Below are 26,088 nucleotides of genomic sequence, written 5' to 3' on the forward strand. Positions count from 1 at the left end.
CAACTTGTCAACCATCAGAGATAATCTTCACCTTTCACAAGACCTACATTTTGTGTCGGTAAAACTGATAGAGGATTGTTTTTTGCAGCTGGAAATGTCCCCAAACCACGGGTAAGCGTGTGGTTTTGTTGTGAATGTTTTAAAACTAAATGGCCAAAAGAAACCGTCATGTCGACTCGGCTGATAAAAACGAGTGATAGGCGAACTACGAACTAAGTTCAGGTGACTGTGACAACTTTATGAAGCTTGACTTTAAAAACTCGAGAGGAAATTATTTTTTTGTGGGGATTAAAAACAGAGTTAAAGGCAGAAGAAATGTTGGCCTTTTCCATCCATTAGCCTAAAACACAGCTAATGTTGCTAACGTTGTTTTGTTGTTGCTAACGTTGTCTGACATCACAACTGTCAGGTGATGACATCATGCCACTTTTGTCCATAGATATATTACATCTATGACTTTTGTCTCTGGTAGGTTTGCACACTGCACATCAGGAGGAGGGGAACGTGAGTGAAGCTTATTAAGACATTTTTTTCTCACTACAAACATACTGGCTTGTTAACACAGCAGTTAGTAACATTATTGTTTGGTTCAAGGGCCAGTAGTTTTGGAGTAACTGGCCAAAAGCCCCACCAGCGAGCGCTCAGAAGTTGTTGGGGCCCAGTGGAGTCCATTGGAGACTCCAATGAGCCCCCTCAGGTGGCACATTTGAATTTGGGGCAGATGTAAGATGGAAATCGGGCCCAAATTGCCATTTTTAGACACCCCCGGTGCCATCAAACATACTGTCTTGCCATAATTTACTGGAAATGAGCTGCCATTGATGTTGCCATAGCTCCACGGTTCACAGGACTGGGGGACACCTTAGTATTAAACCACCATATATGCATTTATCTTTTCAACCACTGACCAATGTTATTGTGACATAAGAGTTTCAGTGTGTGTAAATAGTGGCGCCAGTAAGAATACAATATATTACAGTTCTTAGGGTAAACGGCACTCATGGCGTACTATTTTATTTGGGGGAAAAAATAACTTTGTAGGAGATATACTATGTTAAAAGGCTTGATTTATGAATTTGCAAGGATTTTAGACTTTTATTTTGATCTGAATCCAAACAGATTGTGTTCCCTTAGTGTTGTCCTGTACTGTACTAAGAGGATTTACACCAAGGAGTCATCACATGGGTCGACTAACCACTAAGTTAGATTTTGCCAAGCACACCGCAATAATACCAACTGAGCTTACAAATATACTGAGCCAGCATAACTTTGGATAAAAATAGGTTAATTTATTTACATAAAACATTTACAAAATACATGTTTTCATTGAAATGCAGTCATGTGATATGAGAAATGATCATTGTAAGAAAGACAGCAAACAGTAAACCTTTTGAGTGTGTCCCTCCCGACATGAGGACGCAATCATATCTGTCCAGGTCTCACTGTTCTCAAATGTAATAGGCACATTGAGTTTAGACCTATTTAGTGCTTCACTTTCTCTCTTTTTCATCTTCTCAGTTTCAGCTCCTGCAGAAATTCATCATCAGAGCAGCTCAGGAGCATTAAAAAAAAGCCTACATATAAAAACAGAAGTGAACAGGTAAAACACAGCAGGTAAGAAAAATGTTTTGAGCAGCACATATGCATTGTTAAGACTGTCTGTCTAACTTGTGTTGTTATGCATTGTTGCATTGAGTGTGATGCCCGTTGTTCCCCCTTAAGGCAGTGAACTATATTGAATTCATTCACTATGTTTACATTACACATTCTGACCTAATAGTAGAGCAGTTTTTTCTTCATGTGCGAGGTGAATTAACTGTATGAAACTGGACTGTGCACTTGCATGATTAGGTAAAGTCAACAAGTTATCAATGTGCATGTGGACATACACACATAATAACTGTAGTAGCCTACTCAAGGCATTGGATGTTTAGTGTGTCTGGGTAATATCCATCACAAATGTATTATGTAGCTTACATAAAAACTATTATAAAATTGTCTATCCCAAAATATTGACTGAAACCAGTATCAAAATGTAAATATTCACATTATCTAAAAAAAAAAAAAAAGACCATGAGAAACACTTGTTCAATGTAGATGTACCCGCTGGATGTTTACCTATCTACCATCCTGAGTCATGGTCAGCAGTAAACTACAGTAATTCATATAACAGTCAAGGTCATGTGCCATGGTGCTCTTTTAAGTGCATAATATTGTTGCATATCGTTCCCTTACATTGTCCACTCAGAGCCACATCAAGTGCGGGCTCCTCGTGCTCGCCCTCCTCCCGCCGAGAGCCGCTCCACTGTGTCCACAGGTCAGACTCAGCAGTCTAGTCAGCATAATGTCTCTGAGTCTGATGACGCATAACGCTCTCGTCTCTGTGTGTCCGTGAGCAGAGTTCACCGTCGTCTCAGGACTCAAACTCGCTGTCGCTGCTGACGGAGATCTCCGGGGTGGAGGCTCCCGTCCCTCTGCGCTCGTTCTCCGTGCTGCAGTCGCTGGCCTCCGGGCTGCCGAGGTGGCGGGGGGAGTTAGGCAGCAAGTGGGGGTGACGGTGGCGCTCCTGGAGGGATCCATCGGGGGAGCTTTCAGAGGCGTGCATGGAGGGATCCTGCTGCAATCTGATTGGAAGGGAGGGGGAGAGGGGGGAGATAAGAGAGAGATGAGAGAGAGGTCCCACATTGTAATGTACATTTGTTAAAGGGATAGTTCACCCAAAATTCAAATTTCACTCATTATCTACTCACCCTCATGTCGACTAAGAGCTGTGAGAAGTTTCAGAGTCCTCCGTGGCTTCTCTGAGTTACAGGGGGTCTCGGTGTAGCAGTGCAGGTCAATATAACAGTTGCAAATGGATACCAACTGTCTTCGTAACAAAAAGACACACCAAAAAACATCCAAATACCTCCATGCTGCTCGTATGTAATGTCCGTCTTGTATTGAAGCCCCGAAATGCGAAATTGTTCAGAAAAAAATTAAATAAGTCTATATTTCAAGCTTGTTTGCAGCGGAAGCTCCTCTTCCTGGTCCGTGCAAATCTCGCGAGAGGAGCTTACAAACAATCTTGAAATATAGACTTATTTAATTTTTTTCGGAACAATTTCGCATTTCGGGGCTTCAATACAAGACGGACATTACATATGAGCAGCATGGAGGTATTTGGATGTTTTTTGGTGTGTCTTTTTGTTACGAAGACAGTTGGTATCCATTTGCAACCGTTATATTGACATGCACTGCTACACCGAGACCCCCTGTAACTCAGAGAAGGCACGGATAACTCTGAAACTTCTCCCAGCCCTTAGTCGACATGAGGGTGAGTAGATAATGAGTGCAATTTGAATTTTGGGTGAACTATTCTTTTGACAGCACGTCTCTTGATAATAATCAACATAATGTGATAATCTAACTTCTGACATACCTGTTCTTTGCGGATGCTGCGCGGTCTCTTTGGCGGCGGTTCTTGAACCAGTTGCCGACCTGTGTGGGCGTGAGTCCGGTGGCCTGGGCCAAGTGCCTTTTCCTAGATGGGTTGGGGTACGGATCCTGGAGGTACCACTCCCTCAGCAGACTACGAGTTCGTTCCTGGAGAAGACAGAGACATTTTTTGGCACATTTAGACCCCCTTATAGTTCTTAGATAATGTTATATTAACTCTTTCTTTCTGTGAATGGATGTGCTGCTCTTTGAGGGGAAACCATATGTTGGCAGCTGGCTACAGTAATGTGGTTAGTGTTGCTTTGATATCATCCTATTAAACCACAATAATCTTGTCACTCTGGTATGATGCTCAGTATAATCCTGTTAGATTAGATTTATAAACAGATGATCTCTATCTACACTGTAAGTAGAACCTAGTACATAAAAATGTATATCCACTAAATTGGATCATGTTAAGGGGCTTAATCGGCTGCTGCAGAGGCCGTCCCTTCTGGGGTTTGGAATTAACCAAGACCAAGTAGCTGTAGTACACTTATGAACAATACTTCACCCCGCCACAAGAGGGAGATCACACACACACACACACACACACACACACATAAACACACTTCAACCAAGAGGCAAAGGTCATGCTCACTTGCTCCCCCACTGAGCAGCTCGTTTCCTCTCTTGTTTTGATTCTTATTTCTCCTTTTGTAGGTTTTGAAAAGTGGCGACGTCCTAATTTTAAGTGACAAAATGCAATCAGTCTGCTTCCATTGCAACCACTAATGGCCTTATGGCACTGAAAAATGCATTTCTGACGATGCTCAAGGTGTTCTGCCCACCAGGACATGACATCAGGAAGAATGGTTTTGTAAAAAAGGAAACTGGTTTGTAGGTCTTGCTGTAATTGACTGCATCATATCATGAAGGAATGTCTCCTGGATTTAGATTTGTGTGTCTGTGCTCATGGACACTTTAGTTAAAGAAGAGATGAGACTATAATAAATCCTGTAAGGACAATTAATATTACAGCAAACAACATAATATGTAAATAAAGAGATAAAATTGATGTGGGAAATAACTTTAAGATAAGAATTAAAAGATGAGAATGACACCAAAAATCAAGAAGATTATCTGGATGCATTCACATTCAGATTAAACTCCATGAATCATAATCAAATTGTCTGACATTGTTCACCAGTTTATGTCAGAGCATGAAGGAACAGTGTCCAGACTTGCAGGAGACTTGTAGTCTGATCTTACATCAGGACACCAGGCCCTAAAGTAGTTTAGTAGGTTCACAGCAGAAGGCAGAGGGATAACCACGGCTCTGACCGTGATCATCTTAAGAGCTCAAAGACCAGGCGGCTTCACACAGCAGAGTGAAAAAAGAGAAACTGATGGTGCTGCTTTTTTAAATTCACATAGTTTTCGTATCTGTAATGTTTGTTTTCTGTTTTTTTTTAAGTCCATGTTCAGTGTTTCCCAAAGTAAGGGGAAGGAACACGTGTAGGTGTGTCAAATCCTAACCCCCACACCATGGGTCGTTATCAAATCAAATCAAATAAACTTTATTTGTCCCACCAGGGGGAAATTTGTCTTGGGCAAGGTAGTTGTGACAGCTGCCATGTACATGTAAAACATCCATAGTAGGTAATATACAATAAAACAGTAACAAAGGCAAACATATCCAAGAGAAGAGAAAGAAAGAAAGTGCGGGGTGCAATAGAGTAAAATACAAGTTCAAATAAAATCGGGTCATTTACCTTGAAGCAGTGCGTCTTCTGCTCGCCGTCCCAGATGGTGCGGGGCAGGGGGAACTTCTTGCGGATGCGGTACTTCTCCACGGGCCCCAGCGGCCGCCCACGCAGCCTCTCCGCCTCCCGGTAGTGCGCGTCCAGCCACAGGTCTTGGAGCTTGGCGTGCGACTCGCGCGTAAACCGGTGGCTCTGGAGGATCTGGTACAGAGCCTCGAAGTTCCCCCCGTGGAAAGCGACCAGCGCTCTCGCCCGCATCACGGACTCGTGTCGGTTCAGCGCCTCGCCGGCCGAGCCAGGGACGGCGGCCGGGAGGGACCAGAGGAACCGGCCCAGGCGCTCGATGTCCCCGGTCTCCTCCAAGTTCTCGCACACCCGGGCGACCTGGTCCGGCGTGAACATCGGCAGCGGGAACATGTTGCTCAGCTGTGTCTCAGTAACTCACTCACTGAGGAAGTTTAGGAGAAGCTGTCAGGGCGCATGGAGCGATGTATCCAGCCGTGCGTAAAAATAAACAAACTCCGCGCTGCTCTGCTCTGCTCTGCTCTGCTCGCTGCTGTTTTTGGTACGAAGACAAGTTTATTGTCACCTGCAGCAGCATCTATCTGCTGCCTCTCTTACGCAACCGGAGTCTTTCCTGGTATTTCGGCAAGTGTTTCAGGAGTAGCCGACGCGCGAGAGCAGACGAATAAAGAAAGAGGACAAGGAGTCAACCTGTATTTATAGCAAGATACAATTAGCATCTCTGTAGTTGTTTTGAGAAGGATTATACGTCCCGGCCATTAGCCTCTTAGCGGGGGGTTGTGTGTACAGAGGTGACTGGCTGATCAGCTTGTTTGGCTTAGCCCGAGGATACATTGACTGCCAGGATATCTGCAGTGAGCAAACAAGAGAGGATAGGTTATTTAATAGGTCGGATCTGATCTGATCGAGATCGAGATCGAGCCCCGGGCAAGTGTGAAAGGCGGGTCAGTGCAGAAATGAACCCCAAAAACCTATACAACAACTGAGGCAGATGCACAGACATTAAGCTTTCAGGCCTCACATTAATGACATTAATCAATAAAACTTGTTAAAATCAATACTTTTTTTGGGGGGGGGGGGCTTGAATGGCACCATTAAATGCCAGTGGTCGTTAAAGTCGGTATTAGATTCGTCTCGACATTTGGCCCAGAGAGGACACGTCGGGCCACAAAGCTCCAGCGATCTCTGACCAGCTAATACCCATGTAATTAAAACAGACGTGGCTGCACCTATGGGCCATTACATACCCAGTGCGACCCTGTAGTCAGCCCGAGACACGATAGAGATAAAAAAAAAAGCCTCTAGACATCGATGTGCGGCGGTGCAACGCAGGACACGGAGTTAATGATCCGCTGCCCGGTTCAATCCTTCTGATCTGAGTAGCTCATTAATCAGTCTTAGGGCAGTTTTCTTATTAATCAGGTTAAGGACCCTGTAAGCATCTGTCAACTATAATACAAACATGTTACATTTCATTTGTGCACATGCAGTAGCTATAATAGCCCCAAGGGGAATAATAAAGTGTCACTTGCAACAAATCCTGAATAAAGTTGAAGATAATAAATGTAGCACTTCCCTAAAGTCAAATATAAGCAGCTGTGCATGCATGGAGGCAGACATGGATTAGCCCCTGTAGTGAATATTCAGGCTTTGCAGAAAGGTTGCAGTCAGGTGAAGGATCATCTGGTTTTAAAATAAGGTGAAGCGGTTTAATATCCCATACAAATCTGTCTACAATACAGATATGAGCGTCCCAGACTCTGAAGCCTCCTCAGGGAACATCTGGAGTCCCAACTCGTGTTTGGATAGCAGGGATTTTGATGACTAGACAGCTGTCCTTTTACAGTCCTGTGTGGTAGAGATGTATATGGATCCCCAAATCACCAACAGTTCCTCAAGTTAAAAAAAACAACAAAAAAAACCCCAGCTATAAACACAAAACACAGATATACACATACTAATTGTCACACCACCAGATTTGTTGAAAATGAACGAATGATCATTGATTAAATGAAAATATAATGTATATGTAACATCTCCAACAAACTCTTCAAATCAGTGTCATTATGTAAGAAACAGAAATGTTAATTCACTTTCAGATAGACTTGTCTTAACGATGTAATTATGAGTGAGTAGGTGTTTGTGAGCTAATGGCTGGAAGTTTAATTGAAAAAAGTGTTTATACACTACATTTTTATTGATTGAGCACTAACAAGCCTTTTTAATGGTGAATAATTAATAGTTTCATGGATTACTTGAATGTAGTTAATTTTGCGTCAAATATCCAGCTAACTAATCCCTTTAACCTGGGTTTTTATCATTTGTGGAAAAAGGATTAAAAAAAACATTTATATTGATACAAACTTTTAAATGTTTATGTATTAAACAAATACAGAAAATAAATGAATACATATAGAAAGAACTACAACAAACCTTTAAAAATAGTGCCGTGAGCAATAAAAATGTTAATTTAGTTTAAAAATGAATTTTATTGACAGTGCTGCAAGTTTGAATGAATTTGAACTTTTATAAGTCGTTAATAACCAGTGTGTTTAACCTATAGTCAAATGACCATGTAACTAATCCTTTCAGCACCAGTCATGGGGGAAGTTGTCAGAATCGGGTATGGAGTTTTAGGGTATGGAAAGCGTATAGAATTACTGTATAAGCAGTGGGCAAATCATTTGATACGTGTTAGATCCTAAATCTAGATTAAAATACCAGGTGGGATTGTTTGGCTAATGGAAAGGGGGGGGGGTGTATGTGTGTGATTATATGTGTGTATGTTGGCACAGAAGGGGAGAAATGACCTCAGTGAAGATCATGCTTACAGTTAATCTAACCCCTCCAAGTTTCAGACACTTTGCGCCACTGACCGCCACCGCTACACACACATACACACACACATACACACACACACTCACCTTCATTACAAGAAATCCTCTGGTCCAATCTGTTTAACACTTTGAAGGCAGACTGAACCAAAATCTGCTTAAGCACTCCCAAGCCGTTACAACGGGATAAATGATAAGATGGTGATGGGATGAACAGATGATGTATGTGGCGCTGCTTGTACAAGGATGGAGGGTCCGGGGGGTGTTGGGGGGTTGATTATACATCTTTGTGAAATAGAAGATCTTGACATCATCAGATAATGCTATTGTAAGGACTTAAGACAATCACTCCTGATGATTTACCACCTGTTAATGATACAATGTGGTAACATCAACCCACTTAAATCATGTTGGCCTTGACTATATTACTGTCAGCGCATTGCACCACCTTTCACTGCTACTTTAATGATGGCCAGATCTGTATCTAACAACCTCTTGGAGCTGTTTATTTTGAAACTTATACAAAAATGTTCACTATTGCAATTTAGACACAGATTTGATTAAATCATAATGTTGAAAAGCTTCAACATTTCAAAACAACAGACCAATCATGTTCAGATATTTGAACTGGAAACTCAGACGTTCTTGCAGATGAGTCTCTTTCCCTGTGTCTTAATTCAGGTGGTGAATCGGCCATACGACTCAGCACAGTGGAGCCAAAAGGCTAAACCCTGCCTGTTCTTCCTCCATGAATACCAAATGACAAAACCCCAGCGGCACTCATACAGTAGGTGCTTCTACGCAACTTGTTGATTTGGAAAACTTAACAGCTTACTCAGTGGACTTTTTTACAAGCATTTTAAATTACTTTTTAAAATAGCCATATAACCAAGAAGCTAACAAAAAGTAAAACAAGCAGGGTGCAGGGGATCTGACATATAACGCTGCTATTATGTTCTTGTTTTCATTCTTTGCCTCTCATAAAACACAATAATGTATAAATAACAACAAACTACAGTAGATACAACATTTCTGAACTTGATTTAACATTTACAAAAAAGTGCATCACCTGTTTTAAACTCTGCACTCTGTTATTTTTATGTCTAAAGTGAAACAAAAACAAAGTGTTCATTTAAAAGAAAAAAAACAAAACAAACGTCTGCAGACATTTTTTGTTTATTAGTCTTGAGAGCGTGGTGCCTGGTGTCGGCCTAATTAATCAGTCGACCAATTAATTAGTGTATCACAACTGATGAACATGTTAAACAACTTTATTAATACACACACACACACAATATACGGTGGAGCCCCACTTGACATAATTAATTAGAGGCTTAAACAGAAGCCTCCTGCTTAAAAAATGACCTGTTGATTTTGGCAACAGCCAAAGCGGGGGGCATGCATGGGGGAGTATTAGCATGCTGTATAAATCCACACCAACCACAATTAACAAGCAATTGGGAGGAGAAGTAATTAGTATTATCTGCTTATCACCGTCAACCCCTATTCTAAGGAAAATGGGTTGAAAAACACACAATGACACATGCACACATGCACACACACACTAATTCCCTCCAGGCAAATGTGTAAGGGCTAATTACAACCTCATTTGCAACTGAATAGCAGTATCCTCTCAGACAGGTCTATCCCCCTGCGTCCTCCCCTCCCCTCGTCCCCCAGCATACTGTGTGTTAGCTTTACCTCTCGGCCCACGCTGATAGCACTCCCCAAACAAACGACAAAAACCGACCCCCTCGTCCGTCGCTGCAGGGTGAAAAGAGGAAAGAGGAAGAAGATCTCTTGATTCAATAGACACAGGTGATATAAAGTAGTAAAGTAAATGTGGACGGTGATTTCAGCAAATACTGACAGGGGATTTCATTAAACCATCAAGTTTGGAAGCTGCAGCATTTATAGTCAAGTTTGAATGGATCTATTAATGATTTAGGGTATATAAAGAAAATAAGATAAGGAAATAATTGACACATTGCACCAAGGTGAATATATTTAATAAGCACCTTTGGCTGTGGTACAGTTTTCTTCTTTAGAAAGAATTTCTTAGTCTTTGTGTAATTAAAAAAGCTTGCGGGGGTTATACCTCATTACATATTATTACAATAAGATCAAGGGCTGCAAGTAACATTCATTTTCTTAATAATTGGTAATCTAACAATTATGGTGTATATGAATGAATGAAACAACAACATGTTTTATGTTCAAAAGGAGTGGGAAGAAGCCAAAGCGTATTAAATCCCACCTCGTCTCCCTATGTTAATTCAATATAGACTATAATAAGTTATAAATTATAAGCAGCAAAGTGTGTATCTCAATCCCAAGTTGTGCAACAAAAAGTGTTTATTTTCGTTTATTTCCTTTTGACCCCTCCCTGGGTGTAAGGGATAAAAAAAAAAGAAAGAAAAAGGACCACAGATCCAGACCAGAGCAGAATATAGCAACATGGAGGTGGAATAAACATATTGATGGCCCATTTAACACTATACTTAAGATTTTCTTCAAGAATTTAAACACATTTAACAAAATCTTTAAATTACAAGATGACATAAGCTTTTTGAATTTATAAAAATTTGGATTTACTCCAAAGAACCCTCTGATGAGCTCTTTTCTGTCTTCATTGAAGAAATGATAAGCATGCAATTTATGCTTCATGCATTTTACATTTAGACTAACTGATATTTCTACTCAGTATTAAATGTCTCCACATTTCCCGATTTCTTTAAATGCTTAAATTAACAGAGAACTTGTTTTAAGAGATCTGATTTCTGTTGAAGATCTTAGAAGAACAATGAGAAACCCAAAGTGAGATTCTTACAAGTCAGTGAAGACAGATTCCCATGTGGTGCCTTGTCACTCTGCCCAGTTTCTGGACATTATAGCGACAGCGTGTCAAGAGGGGAATCCCCCTCGACTTGAATTAATACGCAAGTCAGTGCAACAAGCTTCTTTACACTCGGAGGTGTGAAGAGAAAAGCTGTCTGGAGATTATTTGTGTAAGGAGGATGTTCTTTCCAGGTATCGTTCTCCGGTGGATTGGGTCATTGTTCCCTCCAGTGTAATGAACCGCCCCTAGACTGTATCATGTTTGCTGCTCGAGGGATCAGCTTACCACAAGCTCACGGTTAGCTGGCAAACTCTAATTTAAGCCTTTAAAAAAATAGCCACGGCAAATCACTGACTGTTCGCATTGGATTATTTGTTTTCTTGTTTTGCTGATTGTGGTCACAGAGCTTTGAATACTGGGAAGTGACTGGGTGACACAGTGATGTAACAGGACGAGGTGGAAGAGGAGCTTGTTCAGAAACAGTTTTCGGATTCTTGACTTTTAAAAACAGAACAAACAAAAAAAACAGATGATGTGTATAAAAGTGTAGTCACTTTTGATGTGAAGCACAAATGACTGAAAGAGAGAGTAGTTTTGTAATTTAATGTGAACCTCAAGCTAATTGTACTGGATATAGAGTGATGACGATAAGATTTGTTGATTGATTTCTATAGGGCTCTGTAGCCACCATTTCACTCAATATGCCCAGTGTATGAAAAATACATTTGCTCAGACCATATTAATTATTTTTTAGTTTTATGCTTTCCATCTGCAGATTCACGGTGTACAATATACTTTAATTGCTAGCACTTGTAGTCATTAATTAAACTCTGGCGATGGTGCAGATTGAAGTTTTTATTTAAACTGACTTTCTGAGATTAAACAACATTGCTGCCTACTGAAGTGTATACATACACTTGGCAGCTGTAACTACAAAATGTATGGTAAAAAAATCAAATGAATGATACACATTGTGATAAAAAGAAGATAATTCCCAGGCCTTTATTTCAGACAAATATTGAAAAATTGATAGATAATAGTTTTTTTTTTTTATATCAAAACCTCTGCCTCACTTCGTCACAAAAACCCCTCCTCTTCCCTCCATCAACGTATGTAACAGGTGTTACTGGAGTTGTTTAGGAATCCTGAAGGATTTAAGGTGGGACTTATTCTTACCTAATACTATAATGCTCATTAATTCCTGCTTTGGTGACTTACCTCCCCCTGATCCTCTCTGGTCGGCCCGGCCCAGCCCAGCCCAGCCCAGCCCAGCCCAGCCTCGCCCTCGGTGTCTGCTGATGGCTGTGTCAGGGCCTGGACAGAGAGGCTGCTCAGCTGTCAGGCGGGAAGACGCATCGGAGGGGTCATTTGTCTTTCAGATGTGTAATCGTTGCGGAAGGCGGGAACATGACATTGTAGGATAGGCGTATATATCCCTACATGCATGGGTACGTCGCAGTCACAATGACATACAGTGCCGAGTGGGGTGTCTGAGCCGTGTCAAACAATGTGTGCAGGGATCTGGAGCATATTGTGTAAACAACAGTTTCCTTAGTCAATGTTAAGGTTCATTTACGATAGGAATCAAAGCCCTCACCTGGAAATCCATGGGTTCAAACCTCATGACCACAAACATGTTCAAGTACAACACACTTTGCTTCGTTTCCTTCTCTGTGCCCGAGCTCACACTCTGTCGTCACATTGTAAATTGAGTAAATATAGAATAATAACAATAATACATCATCATCATTTATTTGTGCGCAAATAGAGAAATTATAATTGATATGCTGTCTGTGAAGGTGAAGGCACCAAAATGCAATATGTACGCATTGATTCAATGTTAAATTTAACATAATGAAGCACTTTAGAGAGATCAATTGGATCAATTAATCAATTGACAGAATAATAATAACTTTATGTGGTTCCAGATTCTGAAATGTCATGATTTGATACTTTTCTTATTGCATGTGACAGTAAACTGAATATCTTTGTAGTTCTGGACTATTGTAATAAATCTGAGAATTACAATGATATATATATTTTATTTTTAACAATTTTTAGACACATATACAGTTTTTAGACACATAAAACAGTTACTTGATCAGTTTGATCGAAGATAATCAGAAGATTAATAAGTACAATAAATGCAGTTTTAATTGCATATCTGCAGTGATAAACATATAAGATGAGACAGCAGTCAACTCATTTTCTGTAATTACCGCCAAAGGCCGTGCTGTTTATATGTTGTTCTGCTTCATAATGACGAGATATGGGATTATTGAAAGGCTGCGGGTCATGTCAGGAGTCCTGTTGGTGACCTTTCTGCTAGGAGAGGGGGTGGGTGGGTGGGCACATGACGGTCATTTGTGTAATGTTTTCTATAGGCTCGTGCCTGAAAACAGAGGGAATGGACATATGGACTGCACCGCTTGTTTATTGTGACACCTGTCAACATGTGTCAGCCCTGAGCTGAGCTAACTAATGTGAAGATCATCTTTCATTCAGACCAAAACATCAACACACTGTGATCAAACAGCTGAAATTCAGACACTTGACTGCACTTGGAAAATAACTAAGTTGTTTATTTTCGTCGTTTTCTCTGCATTATCTAAAACATTTAACACAACCTTTATATTTTTGACTGCACCTCCTGAATCTTTCCTTGTACGTACCAAAAATGTTGTAATTTGTCTTAGTGAATGCTGTGAAGTGATTTAATTAATTGGCCAGTAGAGCAGTCTCACACATCTCACACTTGTGACCAATATCTTTGGCCTATTCTTGTCTTTTTTTATCTGTATAGAAGATGCTGTAATTATTTTAGTCATAGGTTTTATGTTTGTCTAACATACAGGATACTGTAATGTAAAATAAGATTCCGTATATCTGGTCTGCTTTCAGGTAATAAGACTCCCACTCTACCTAGTAACTGCATGATTCCCACTTTATTATACAGCATAACAAAACTTTATGAGCTCAGATATTGTGTTCTTAAGTCTAACTTTGAACAAACTGTAGGAAAATATGAATTTTATAACTCAAAAAACACTCAGCATCACATATTTTCACAGTGCTATCTAACTCACTATCAACCACACGTTGAGTGCTGAAGTTTCTGACATCACGGCAGTGAAACAACAGTGAAAACAAATACAGTCACCCTCACTATGGGCTTATATTGATTTTGTTTAAAGTCATGTCGTGAGATCCTTTGGTACAGTGGCTGACAGCTCAACTAAAGTTTAATCTGTCATATAAATCCCACTTAATCTCCTGTACTGCAACTGCTTTATTAAGTATATTAGCTAGAGCAAGTGTGTGGCCGGGTTTGTCGATACCAAAACACTCAGTTCACTCAAACTTTAATCTTCAGTTCAACTTTTAATAGACACACGTAGAAACAGAAACAGACAATCCATCTTTAGCTTGTTTTGTGGCTTTATAACATCACTGAAATCCCTCCGGTAATCTTTGTGACATTGTTGGCATACACCCAGTTTGTGTGGTGTAAACACTGGGGTAATTGTATCATAGCGCCCATCATCTGTTACTGAATGATTGCGATAAATGAGCCTTGTATTAGGGAATCGATCGAAGCAGAATTAACTCCCTGTGGCCATGGCGCCCACAGTAAATATTAACATATGTCTCCGAGTTTCACTTTGTGCTGCGTACTGTCCAAGTACAGTATGTATTTTTTGAAATGGGTAAGCATAATGACTTTCAACGATCGCTCGCCTCTCTGTCTGTGTATTTTTGGATATGTCTTTTGCGGCTTTTCCCGCTGAGTTCATGTGACAGCAGGGGTGGGAGGCTAAGAGGCGTTAGCTTGGTGAGAAGGATTACCTATATCTGTTAGGCCTCCTTTTCTTTCCCCCGGGCAGTGTCATGTCTCATTACTTCTGTCCTCCAGCAGGATACATTTAAACTGCAGGCAGCCTGGGCGTCCAGGAACACCAGGTTTAGAGGCAGAGTGATATGCGTGCCCTCTGCCTGAGAGGCTTTTTCTCAGTAAGCAGACAGGTAAACTTCTCCCAAAGCTGGCATTGATGGCAGCTAAGCCCTCACTCGTTTAAGTGAAACGGATGCCTGCATCTCGGAGAGAGAGACATGCTCAGCGTGTGGTTACAATCTGTTGTGATTGTGTCGACAAAAAAGACTGTGTCCTTGTTACCGGCTGACACACCTGCATGTAATTAACATACAAAACAGAAAACAACACAAATGTGAAAAGTGGAGGTATCATATAGAAAGAAAGCAAAGTGGGTAGAAGAGGGTGATATGTCTAGGTCGGATATGGATAGATAAATACTTCATTGGTATGTTTTGATATAATGTTAAAAGCAGCAATACTGAAATGCTGAAGTTATTATTTGATTAATAATAATCAGTTGGTGCTCAAAAGTCATTATTAAAGATGCAAGATGTCAGTTTTTGCAGTGGCCGCATAGCTGAAATATTGACAGGCATTATTTATTGTTTTATGACATTCTTGGAGAATAGTTTTAAAGCTTGGTTGCATCAAGCACTGGTGGGATTGTGTAACATTAGGTTTTTCCCGGACCAGATGGAAAACTATAATATAACATCTATAGAAACAAGACATAGGCAATAAAAACAAATAAAGAAAAGAAGAAAAAAAACACAGTAAAACAAACAATTTTAAAAGCTCCTATAGAGACTGTTGTGTCAGTGTTTACAGTGGTTAGGGCTAAATAATACCTTTATAATAGCGTTCTCTGACAAACGACTGAAAATCCATGAACTGAAATCAGCAAACAGCCTTTATCTTCCTTCAAATGGTTAGGCTTCTTGGGTTGGGCATATCGGCATACTTGTCCAGGAGTTACTGGACAGACATGTTATAAACAAGTGGGACTTCACTGAAACAAGATGTCTTTATCGTGCAATTTCTTTAATGTTGAAAACGATTAGGTAGTTTCTCAGAGAGTGAAAATTCAATGACAAAAACTTTGATTCACCTTTAAATATTTGAGGATCAGACCGTTGGTTGGACAAAATAAGCAATCAATCACCTTGGGCTCTAAGAAGTGTATCGTAATGTGTCATTTACTCTCATCTGTTGAGAAGATGATTTATTGATTGATCAACAAATAATCAAGACAATCAATTGGTTACAGCTCTATATCTTCCATACCTTTTGCGCCAGCATATCCTAATACTAGACCTCAGTCAAGTTTGGGACAACATTGAGTTTGACTAACAAACTCAATGCATTACCTCATCAGCAAAGTTTTGGATTCTCTGAAAATGTAGACGACGTATTATCTGTAACCCAAGTTGGCACTTGTCAAAATTTTTCTGCCCATTCAGGCCTATTTTTTATTTTTCAGGTGACAGACATTTTTAATAGAACTGCTGATGCGAGTATTCTCCACACTGAAGATATACAGATCAAGTGTGAAAAATGTGCAGCGTCAGAGTAATCTATTTCTGTCAGTTTTCTGAAACAACATATTTTAAATTTCCTCCAAGTAACTATAAAGTTAACAAATCATTTACTGAATCAATGTAAAAGATCTCCTCGACCACTTCAGCGAAGCATTCGGTCTAATCACTCGTAAATCCTTCCAGTCAAGTGGCTCATTAGAAGAAATCACTGATGTTAAGCTGAGTGGCATAAACATCCTCTATAGACCTTTTCTCTTCAAACTGCTGTTCAACATGCTACAGTGGACAAACAAGCAATTCATTCGGACCCACGTTTCTTTTTTGCAAATTCCTTCCATGAGCATGGGTCACCGACTCCTTCATCTCTCACCCATTCATTGACCCATACAGAAGGGCTTGTATGTCTACAACGCCTGTAATGATGACCCCTTGCTCTCATAGCCCTCACCCCTTTCCACCCCCCACCCCCCCTCCTCTCGAGGAAACCCCCCACCGCCTGCTCATCTCGCCCTCCAGCTGGTTCCCTCCACCGTCCAGAAGCCATGGAGCTCTCCTGGCCTTAGCAGGGCGGCTAATCTAGATGGCGGGAGGCCTCCCTCCTGCTAGCGTACACAAGAGAGGGCAGCCCTAATTGCTTATGTCGTAAAGCTCTCTGACCCAGATAAGCCTTCACTCCCCAAAGCTGTCGAGATAAACCCCACTTTACCTCACCAAACCTGCCTTTCCTGATCCACACAAGCCACCCCCCTCCCCAACATTTCTGCACCTTCTGCCACATTATTAACACCCGGGACAGGGGCAGAGGGGAAGAAGAAAATGAACCCCAGGGGCAGACAAAACTTATATTAATTTTCTTGTCAGATGATAATGTAATTAGTTGTAAGTTTATGAAAAAAGATATACAAGACGAAGCCTTTTGGACTGTTAGGGGTTGGCCTTTTTCAAAGATGCATATTGTTCAAGACACCTTTACAAGTCGTAGTCAGCATGCATCAAATTGCCCGGAAATAAATAGTGTCCATATTTACTCAGGACAAGACTTGGTAATGTGGATGTTGATCAGTTGTGCCCCATTGAAATCCAAACTAAAGCCAAAAGCGTGGAGTTGCGTGCTACTAGCTCTCGCGTGCCTGGCTCATTATTGAGCCCGGTAATGCAGGCTTAGCCATGAAATGCCACAGTGCTTCGGACAATTGTCAAGTGCCGAATGTCACACGTGCTCTACTTCTCTTAACAGATGGCCAGCTCACCGCCGATCAACACTTGGTAAACTGAAGCTATACAAACAGATATTGAATGAACGCTTTTAATTTTCCATGCCAACTTTCTAAAAAAGTGGCTTTTGTAACTCAGATGTCAGAACAAATCATTGTGTGCATCTGAAACATCTCATCGCCCCAGGTTATTAGTAATGGTGTTGAAGATGTTTGGTTACAATTGCAGATGTATTTCACTCTACATCAAACAGGAAAACTTGTAAAGTCCACTTTAAAACAGGTCTTAATTACTAAATAGGAGCTTTTAATTGGATGCCAGCCTGACTCGCCATGTAATCACCCATCACATGCTATTGGTGCAGGGATGCCTTTAAATCCTGAACTTAAGCCATGTTACACCACAGGTTAATGTCAACTGTGTCAAGTGCTCAGTGAGCGATACTCCAACTGATATCTTGTAGCTTTTCTAACAGCGATTGACCTACAATTTGAAATATATCAATGACTACCAGGTGTCACACACAGTTTCAGACCACATGAAAGAAATTAAGACTTATCGTGGCCTCTTACAAAAACCATGTTTTACGTGTTTCCTTGGCTTGTCCTGCCCTCGGCTTCTTTACGTCTTATTTAAGTGATACTTCTGGAAACACTGTTGACATTACTTGTCATTACAAATCCCTGAGGTGAAGTTAATTGATTGGATTTGGGCATTTCCAAGTGCTCAAAGAGTTTTCTGATGACTGAAGGTGTTTCACAGGCTGTGTGGCTGCAGACTGTTGGTCATCTTGTGTGATGTCACTATGTATTAATAATATAATGACACCATTTAACTACTATCGATATAAAATAATGGTGAACTTCAGTTATGGGTTACATAAAAGTCATCCAGGAGGTTTAATATAAATCCGAACAATACAAATCAGGCATTATTATATCGCGTGAACACAAAGGAAAAAATAAATACAAAAAAGAAAACTGCATTCAGGTAAGGAAAAGACACATGAGAAATAAAGCACCACTTCACACCATCACACAAGGTAAATTTGCTGAAATTGATCTCACTCCAGAAAAATACCAAATAAAACGATTTCTTAGTAGCTCTAAAAAAAAAAAACCTCTTACATGTGTCATGATATTTCGAGCAGTCACACAATATTGTGCTACAGTTTTTCCTGCCTGGGGTCATTTAAAAAAAAAAAAAAAAAAGATTCAACCAATTCCAGTTAAAAAGGAAAACATTTTCACAATAAATATATATTATTAACACAACACATGAATGAAGGAAAACATATTCAAAACGTTCCGATATCAACAAATATATAACGATTTAACACTTGAAAGGAACCAAACATCATATTTTGTATATGCTGCTTATATCTGTTGTCACTAAAGAGACACGAGATAAGTGGTAGTCACGGTTTAATACTGCTGGTATGTACCAGTGGGTTACAGAGTAAAGCATAAGGTCTATTATTTGCTATTTGTTGACTAGTGGTGTTGAGCAAAGTATTTCCAGAGCAGTCCTTTAATGCACCATCTTTGTATCTCCACTTCCACATGTAGCTGATAAACTCTCACTCATATTAGGCTTTAGATAATCAAATCGACAACTGGTGTCAGATCCTCAGTGTTAACATACGATACAGTAGTTTTTCACAGTGTTGGCAAAACGCTAGTGTTGTGTTTCTATCTAAACCTTCCCCAGTGCTCGCTTGTGTCCTTGTGATGTGTGAGTAATCACCTCGGACAGTTTGAGGCAAGAACAAACACTGACAGCGAAACTGGAAACTTCTGAAATGCGCTGACGGCCGTGGCGCGGAGTGAACTCACATCCCTCCGAGCACCGGACAACACTGTTGTGTAATCCCTCTGTTCTTCTGTAGTGTTTCTATAACACTCACTTCAGGCTAAAGTATAAACAGCAGCTGAGCTGAGCGGTCAACGCTCGAGCGCCTGTTGCCATCTGGTGGCCGCAGCACATCACTGATTGGCACAAATTTCCCCCAACGTCCTCGCACACAATTTCCCATTAGACTAAATAATTGTACAGATACCAAAGACTTTTCATGAACAGACTGAATTGCCTTGTCGTTATTATCAAATCTCACAAAATTGGCAAACAAAACTGTATGTAAAGGCAATCCTGTTATTTGATTTCTGCATACAGTAGTAACATAGTTTCATCTTTGTGGCAGAAACATCCTTTCTTCTTCCTTTTAATAACGACAGACTGTTAAGTTTGACGCTGGCTTGACGTTATTTTTGAATGTATAAAGGGATGACTACATTTGATTTCCATTGAACATCAAAGACCAAGGCAGTCTTTGATCATCTGTCACCAGGTGCAAAACCTTGAACTTAATGTACATACCCTGAAAACAGGATTTGTGTTTCTTTGAGTACATAAGACTGTCGCTTGCAATCATGTATTTTGTATCTATTTTTATATCTGGAGAAGCTCTAACATGTTTTAAAATAGAACCTGTGTGCTGTATAATTTAAAAATTAACATCGATCGAATGACATCTAAACTTTAAACAGGTTTTGATTTTAAAATAAACGGTAATCTCGTGAGTTGCTGGCCTTTTTTTCTTCTTTCCTTTCAGTCCCAACTAGCAAGAAGCTCTCAGAAATCTCAGGAGAACGTTTCCCTGCTGCTCGTTTTCAGAAGGAACTTGAAATAAGCCCAAGAGTTGTATTAGCTTTTTACTCCTACTGTGCTATCTTCACAAGAAACCATAGAGGAAAAACTACGATGCTTTGGGCAGGGAGCCTGTCTGGAAGCTAAATCTGGTGAAAGGAAGAGAAAAAAAAAGTGGACATCCATCATTTTAACAGAGGAGTTATTTCACTAGAGACTGGTGCAGGCAGGATGAAGAGGCGTAATAATCTCTCTTTTCTCAGCATCTTCTCGTGGAGGACGGGTATTTGGTTTTCAGGCCCTCTTTGAAGTTTCGAAAGAGAACCCGGTTGCGTTTGTTCTCCTCGTCTTTCCTGGCGTGGAACTCCCCCTGGATCTTGAAGCCCCGGTGCACCACGAAGGCCGAACTCAGCACCGAGAACCTGTAGCCAGCCACGTGGAGCTCACAGGCCTGAAGGGGAGACAGGAGGAGAGGGGGAGAAGGCCAGCGGGAAGTGGGAGGTGACGGGAGAAGGAGAAGGTGAAGAAGAGGAGGTGAGAAGAAAGGTGACAGATGAGAGGTGAGGAGAGGAGGTTTTCTCTGAGTTCAGAAAGCTGACGGAAAAGAACATTTAAGAGGAAACAAATGTGCGACATATTTTCTTTCTATAACTTTGAACTTTGAACACCCCATCATGACATACAGCGATGCGAGCGAGAGAGAAATGCATACTTTTCAATCAGCCTGCCTGAAACCCTGAAAAACTTGCTCGCTCTGTCTCTATCTGGACGACATTTTGCAGCCATATCCACAAGTTTCCGAACGTCGTCAATGGTCAAAATCGGAAGCCGGTTTTGCATTTCCGGTGGAATTGTACGTTTACGTTTTCATGGTTTTCAGTCGTTGTCATAGTTAAGGTACACACATGGATATATTAACACTGGCTTTTAACACGGATGTCAATTAGTGTGATATCCATTGTTAAAAGCTGGTGTGATGATCCATGCGGTTTACAGATTTTCATTGGAAAAAAAAAAAAATCCATGCATTTACCGCGACTACTGAAACCATAGAAACGTAAACATAAAATTCCACCGGAAGAGCAAAACCGGCTTACGTTTTTGACGTTCGTAAAAAGGTGGATACCACCCCTAAACACGTCTTATTGGTTGAAAAGTACACGCTGCTTCCTGTTGACAAGCTAGTTAGCAGAGAGAGAGGAGAATAGGAGAGAATTGCATTGAAATAAAAATAAAAAACTCCAAAATGGCAAAAACAGTAAGCAGGAAATGTCAGGAATTACTGTCAGAAGTTTGTTTACGTCCCTCGATAATTTGATTGGTTTGGATTCTGAACCAATAGAATATACTCGCGATAAAATCGTCACGCTGCGTATCAGGATTTATCATCAAGATTTCATCGCCGGTTCGCTCGCTTGCTGTTATGTCATGATGCGATTTTAGCTTCAGCAGTGCGACAACGTTTCCTTCTCAAACTACTGACCTGGCTGATGCGATTGAAGCCGTACTGCTTGAAGTTCTCGTCGTAGAGCGGCACGGCGCGAGGGCCGATGTAGAACGGCTCCCAGGGGTCGACCCAGGTGAGCGTGTAGGCCACCTCCAGGGGGCCGGTCTCTCGGACGTGGCTGTTGACCCACTGCGAGTAGTTGGTCGGGGCCTGGCAGCGAGGACACAGCTCTTCGTAGAACGGCCGCACCTCGCCCACCTGGTAGAGCTGGACCAGCTCCGTCTTGCTGGCCGGCAGCTTCCTGGCGTGGCGGATCTCGAAAGCTGGCAGGACGAAGACCTCTTCGGTCGTTGGGTTTCGGCCGGCCATCATCGTCAAGAACTGCTGGTGCAGGTCGGCGCTCGGCATCATGTCCATGTCGATGACCAGGATGTAGGACGACTCTGTTCCGCCTCGGGCAACGTTGCGGAGAAGGTTGTTGGGGTAGGAGACGTTCCCGCTGATGGCATAGTTCTTGTACTTGTCCCTGTGGGTCTCCAGTCTGGAGAAGACGGAGGCGCAGTCCTCCAGCCCTGTGAAATGTTCCCGGTCCTGTTCTGGGAAACTGGCCGTCTCCCCCGAGAGGCAGACCAGGTGGAAGTCCACCAGGGACTGGATCTGAGGGCAGAAGAAGCTGAGGGCGTAGACCAGAGCTGTGGCAAACTTGACATCTTGTCCATGTGCGAATATGGCCACAGACAGCGGGTTCTGCCACCTCTCCAGCAGGGAGTCCAGGTGGTGGAGGTTGTTGATGGTGGTGTGCGTCGCCAAAGCCAAGACATTGGAGCTGGGGTCGGACCCAGGTTTCAGGTTTGTGGTGTAATCACTTTTGATCAAGTTCTTGTAGACCCGGTACTGGCCGCTGTTGTCGAAGATGCCTCCAGTGGACAGGGAGTACCTCAGTCGCTCCTTGCGCGTGTTTTTCTCTGCATGCGCAGCATTTTTCTTGGAGCTCCCGAAGAGCTCAGAGTACCGGTACCGCTGCTGCTTACCGTGAAACTTGGATAAAAAGGACAGGTAGATGAGCTGCAGCAGCGCCACGATCAGCAGAGCACTCAGCACCACTTTGAAGGCGGAACATTTCTTGGAGAGATGCATTAGTGTTCACGAAGCAGGTCCAAAAAATAAAAACACACACAGGGAGCGAGCAGCTGTTTGCTTCGGGGCTTTAGGGTTACGGTCCCCCCTCCCGGCTAACGTTACCTACACCGCTACCACCACGATGCTAACACCACCACAGCCCGTCTGGCTGGAAATGCAGCGCATACCTGACGGCATATTCGGCTGGATTAGATGCTCCTGTGCCTGTCGACGGCGAGAGTAGAAAGGACGAAGCCTCTGTGATCTCCATCAAAACACATTTGTTATCATTGTGCGCCGCCGCTACTGCTGCTGCTGCTGCTGCGACCGCGGCGCATGTCGATGTGTAATCACCGTAATGTCGAGACAAAAGGCGCAAGGGAGTATTTCCCTTTAAGTGCTGCTAGGTGGCTAACTGTTAGCCCGACTGACGCTATTACGGTAAATAAACGGCTTATCTTACTTCCTATGTTCACTGGAGAGTACGGGTATCGCAAATAAAACAGAATAAATGTGTTTTGTCAATATGATTTATGTCATCAACAATAATGACATCATCATGGACAGGGCATATGTGACGAGGTGGCCGAGTGGTTAAGGCGATGGACTGCTAATCCATTGTGCTCTGCACGCGTGGGTTCGAATCCCATCCTCGTCGGCAACAATATTTTTGAGCCATACAATCATTTTTGACATGATATTTATTTATTCTTATAAAATCCAGATATCGATCTTGACTGAACAGTAATTGTAGATAGATATTGATAGATTATAGATAGAGGTAACTATTTCAGGCCATTCATGAGCCACCAGACCTGAGTTGAATGTAATTATAGGGTTATTACATTTTTAATTCATGTATTATCAAACAAAGAAACACATGGCAACACCACAGAGGCACAGAAAAAGAGGGTCAGAGAAATTATATCGCCCATATGGAAGGCATCTACAAACACAAGATGAAAACGAAGGCAAGAAATATCACAGGTGACCATAGGCACCCTCTTACCTTCATGTTTAACCTACTGCCATCTGTGTGACAATACCGCCCCCCACTGGTCACTTAAAACAGAGCTAAATCAGAGAACTTCTAATATTGAATAGACTGGCTCTGGCTAAATTCTCTTTTGTGCCTCTGGCCATTAAATCTCTGAATAATAGGAGTCATCACCCAGAAATCGCATTTTTCCTTGTTAAAACATGTATATTGGTGTTGGACCTCAGTGGAAACTTGCCTGAAAATCTGGGGTTTGAAAGTGGCTGAGTTTTTTCGTTTGGGCTCTTTGTTTAAAAACCAGAGTAGCTCATGAGGCTGCACACGGCAAAATTACGAGATTTTGACTCTGCTCCTGTGGTGACATCACCATAGGAGCCTGCTTTCATAAACACACCTCTCTTCCCTAAAGTTTGAAAAAAAAAAAAAAAAACACACCTCTCTTCCACCACCCCGACTTCCGCCGCGCCGCCATTACTTATTATTTTATTTCCCACTGTAGCGCTGTTATTTCGTCACTTTATTAAAGCAGAAGTAAGTGGTCCGGTCGTTTTCGCTAATGCTGCGTTCCAGGCAGGCTTTTGAAATCGTAAATTACAGCTTCAAGTCACAACTTACGACTTTGTAGCGTTCCAGGCAACCCACTCGTGTTTTTCCGACCTGTTTTACCGGTGAAAATCACTATAACGGCCACTCGTAACTTCCGACCTGTGAACTCGTACCAGATCGAACTGGTACGACTTCACGGTCGGAAAAATACGAGTTTCCTTGAACGCACCATAACAGTCCTCGTCCCTACGTCGCCACATTCACGGCGTCCCTTGGCTGCACCATAGACTGTAAAAAGAATGGACATAGCGTCCGTGACGTCACCCATTGGTTTTGGGGAGTCGTTTTTGTGACTCAAATATGGCGGCCTGAACAGCGCCATGTTGGATTGGCCGGCCGAGAACCCGCCCACTGGCCTCGAAGCAGCCTGTCCACGGAGCTGCTCGGACCTGTCACTCAACGTTTCCGCGCCCTAATTGGTCAGAGTTTTAACCTAATAACAGTAAAACGGTAGAGTTAAAAAAAAATTCACCCCCCTCAGAGTGTGTGCGGGGGTAGAAACTATCGATTGAGACGAAAAAACGTTCTGACACCAGGCTTTTAACATGTTTACTGAGGATGTAAAGTCGGCGATTTTAACATGGGGCTCTATGGGGAATGCTCCCTTCTGACACCAGCCCCCAGAGGAATTCGAGGGGATTGCAGTTTTTTGAACGCGGAAGTGAGCTTCACTCCTCAGACCGACAACTGCCCCCTTGGGCTGCACACACAGCCCTGCATGCCGTTCTCTCTCCTCATTGGATAAAAACTGTAGGATACGATAAATGTTTTCTCCTCGGCTCAGAGCAGAGCAGAGTGACTGACAGACCCGTGTTTCGGTCCAGGAAGATATAACTATTTAAGACTTATATTAACACAAATATATCACTTACTTCTGCTTTAAGTTTTAATAATTTTTCATGCGATAAAGTAAGGGTTTAGATCCCCAATGTGCGGTTAGTTTATCCAAATGACGGCTGTTTAGAAGTGTGCTCCGACGTTGGGTGAAGTGAAGCTCCAGCGAGCTGCAGCGAGCACCAGAGGAGCGGATGAGCGGCTCCTCAGCAACCCGCCTGCAGTGCTCGTTTAGCCGGCCAGACTACGTCGTCGTGCCGCAGGAGGAAACGGTCGTTAATTTATTAAGTTTTAATAATTTTCCATGCGAGAAAGTAAGGGTTTAGATCCCCAATGTGCGGTTAGTTTATCCAAATGACGGCTGTTTAGAAGTTTGCTCCGACGTTGTCAGCTGCAGCGAGCACCAGCGGAGCGGAGGAGTGACTTTCAGCAACCCGCCTGCAGTGCTCGTTAACCGGCCAAACTACGTCCTCATGCCCGGGGAGGAAACGGTCGTTAATTAGCTTGTTGAGGTTTACCACCGACTGGTTACATTTTTTTAGGAGATAAATGTTGGTCTCATTGATGAAATCTAACATTGTGGCAATCTTATTACAGAAATCACCACATTTGAATCAATAAATACATGTTTTGCAATGATTAAATTTTGTTTTATTTTATGAAGTTATAGCCTATAACATGGTTACGGTACAGACAGAGAGCAGCATCATGCGGTTTCCAATACAGCAATGCCTGCATGCATCACCAGGAGTCATCACCTGGTTTTTAACAGTCCCTGCTAATACCCTGCTCAGCTGGTCAAGTTAAGACTGAGACTCCATGAAGTGTGATTCTTATTGATGAATGATTCTGTTTCTTTGTCGAATTATTTATGAAATTTGCTTATTGTTTAGTGTGATCTGCTGCAACCCAACTTCCCGGGGACATATCAA

General features: G+C 42.0%; 2 protein-coding genes, 1 long non-coding RNA gene and 1 other non-coding gene across 4 annotated transcripts; 2 read left to right on the forward strand and 2 right to left on the reverse strand.

Annotated features, from left to right (window-relative positions):
- On the forward strand, positions 1 to 1,616 carry LOC146969074 (uncharacterized). The gene is made up of 3 exons (XR_015034249.1): positions 1 to 111; positions 473 to 504; positions 1,525 to 1,616. It is a non-coding gene; the product is annotated as an uncharacterized LOC146969074 (long non-coding RNA).
- On the reverse strand, positions 1,265 to 5,701 carry six7 (SIX homeobox 7). Its single transcript, XM_085759644.1, has 3 exons — positions 5,193 to 5,701; positions 3,422 to 3,585; positions 1,265 to 2,624 (listed from the first exon to the last, which is right to left on the reverse strand). The coding sequence occupies exons 1-3, from the start codon at positions 5,598 to 5,600 to the stop codon at positions 2,414 to 2,416; spliced, it is 783 nt and encodes a 260-aa protein (XP_085615770.1). The 5' UTR covers positions 5,601 to 5,701; the 3' UTR covers positions 1,265 to 2,413.
- Positions 5,702 to 18,929: 13,228 nt separating this feature from the next.
- On the reverse strand, positions 18,930 to 23,142 carry b4gat1 (beta-1,4-glucuronyltransferase 1). Its single transcript, XM_085759550.1, has 2 exons — positions 21,637 to 23,142; positions 18,930 to 20,604 (listed from the first exon to the last, which is right to left on the reverse strand). The coding sequence occupies exons 1-2, from the start codon at positions 22,735 to 22,737 to the stop codon at positions 20,413 to 20,415; spliced, it is 1,293 nt and encodes a 430-aa protein (XP_085615676.1). The 5' UTR covers positions 22,738 to 23,142; the 3' UTR covers positions 18,930 to 20,412.
- Positions 23,143 to 23,295: 153 nt separating this feature from the next.
- trnas-gcu (transfer RNA serine (anticodon GCU)) lies at positions 23,296 to 23,377 on the forward strand. Its single transcript has one exon. It is a non-coding gene; the product is annotated as a tRNA-Ser (tRNA).
- The last annotated feature ends 2,711 nt before the right edge of the window (positions 23,378 to 26,088 follow it).

Source organism: Trachurus japonicus, chromosome 18 (assembly GCF_045865225.1).
Source record: "Trachurus japonicus isolate A0001 chromosome 18, Traja_1.0".
Lineage (NCBI taxonomy): Eukaryota > Metazoa > Chordata > Actinopteri > Carangiformes > Carangidae > Trachurus > Trachurus japonicus.

Excerpts from the sequence above, each read along its gene's own strand:
- b4gat1 (XM_085759550.1), bottom strand. The coding sequence starts at position 22,737 with ATGCATCTCTCCAAGAAATGTTCCGCCTTCAAAGTGGTGCTGAGTGCT. Across the intron at positions 20,605-21,636 it reads GCTTCAATCGCATCAGCCAG|GCCTGTGAGCTCCACGTGGC; the intron begins GTCAGTAGTTTG and ends TCTCCCCTTCAG.
- six7 (XM_085759644.1), bottom strand. The coding sequence starts at position 5,600 with ATGTTCCCGCTGCCGATGTTCACGCCGGACCAGGTCGCCCGGGTGTGC. Across the intron at positions 3,586-5,192 it reads AGAAGACGCACTGCTTCAAG|GAACGAACTCGTAGTCTGCT; the intron begins GTAAATGACCCG and ends TGTCTTCTCCAG. Across the intron at positions 2,625-3,421 it reads GCAGCATCCGCAAAGAACAG|ATTGCAGCAGGATCCCTCCA; the intron begins GTATGTCAGAAG and ends CCTTCCAATCAG.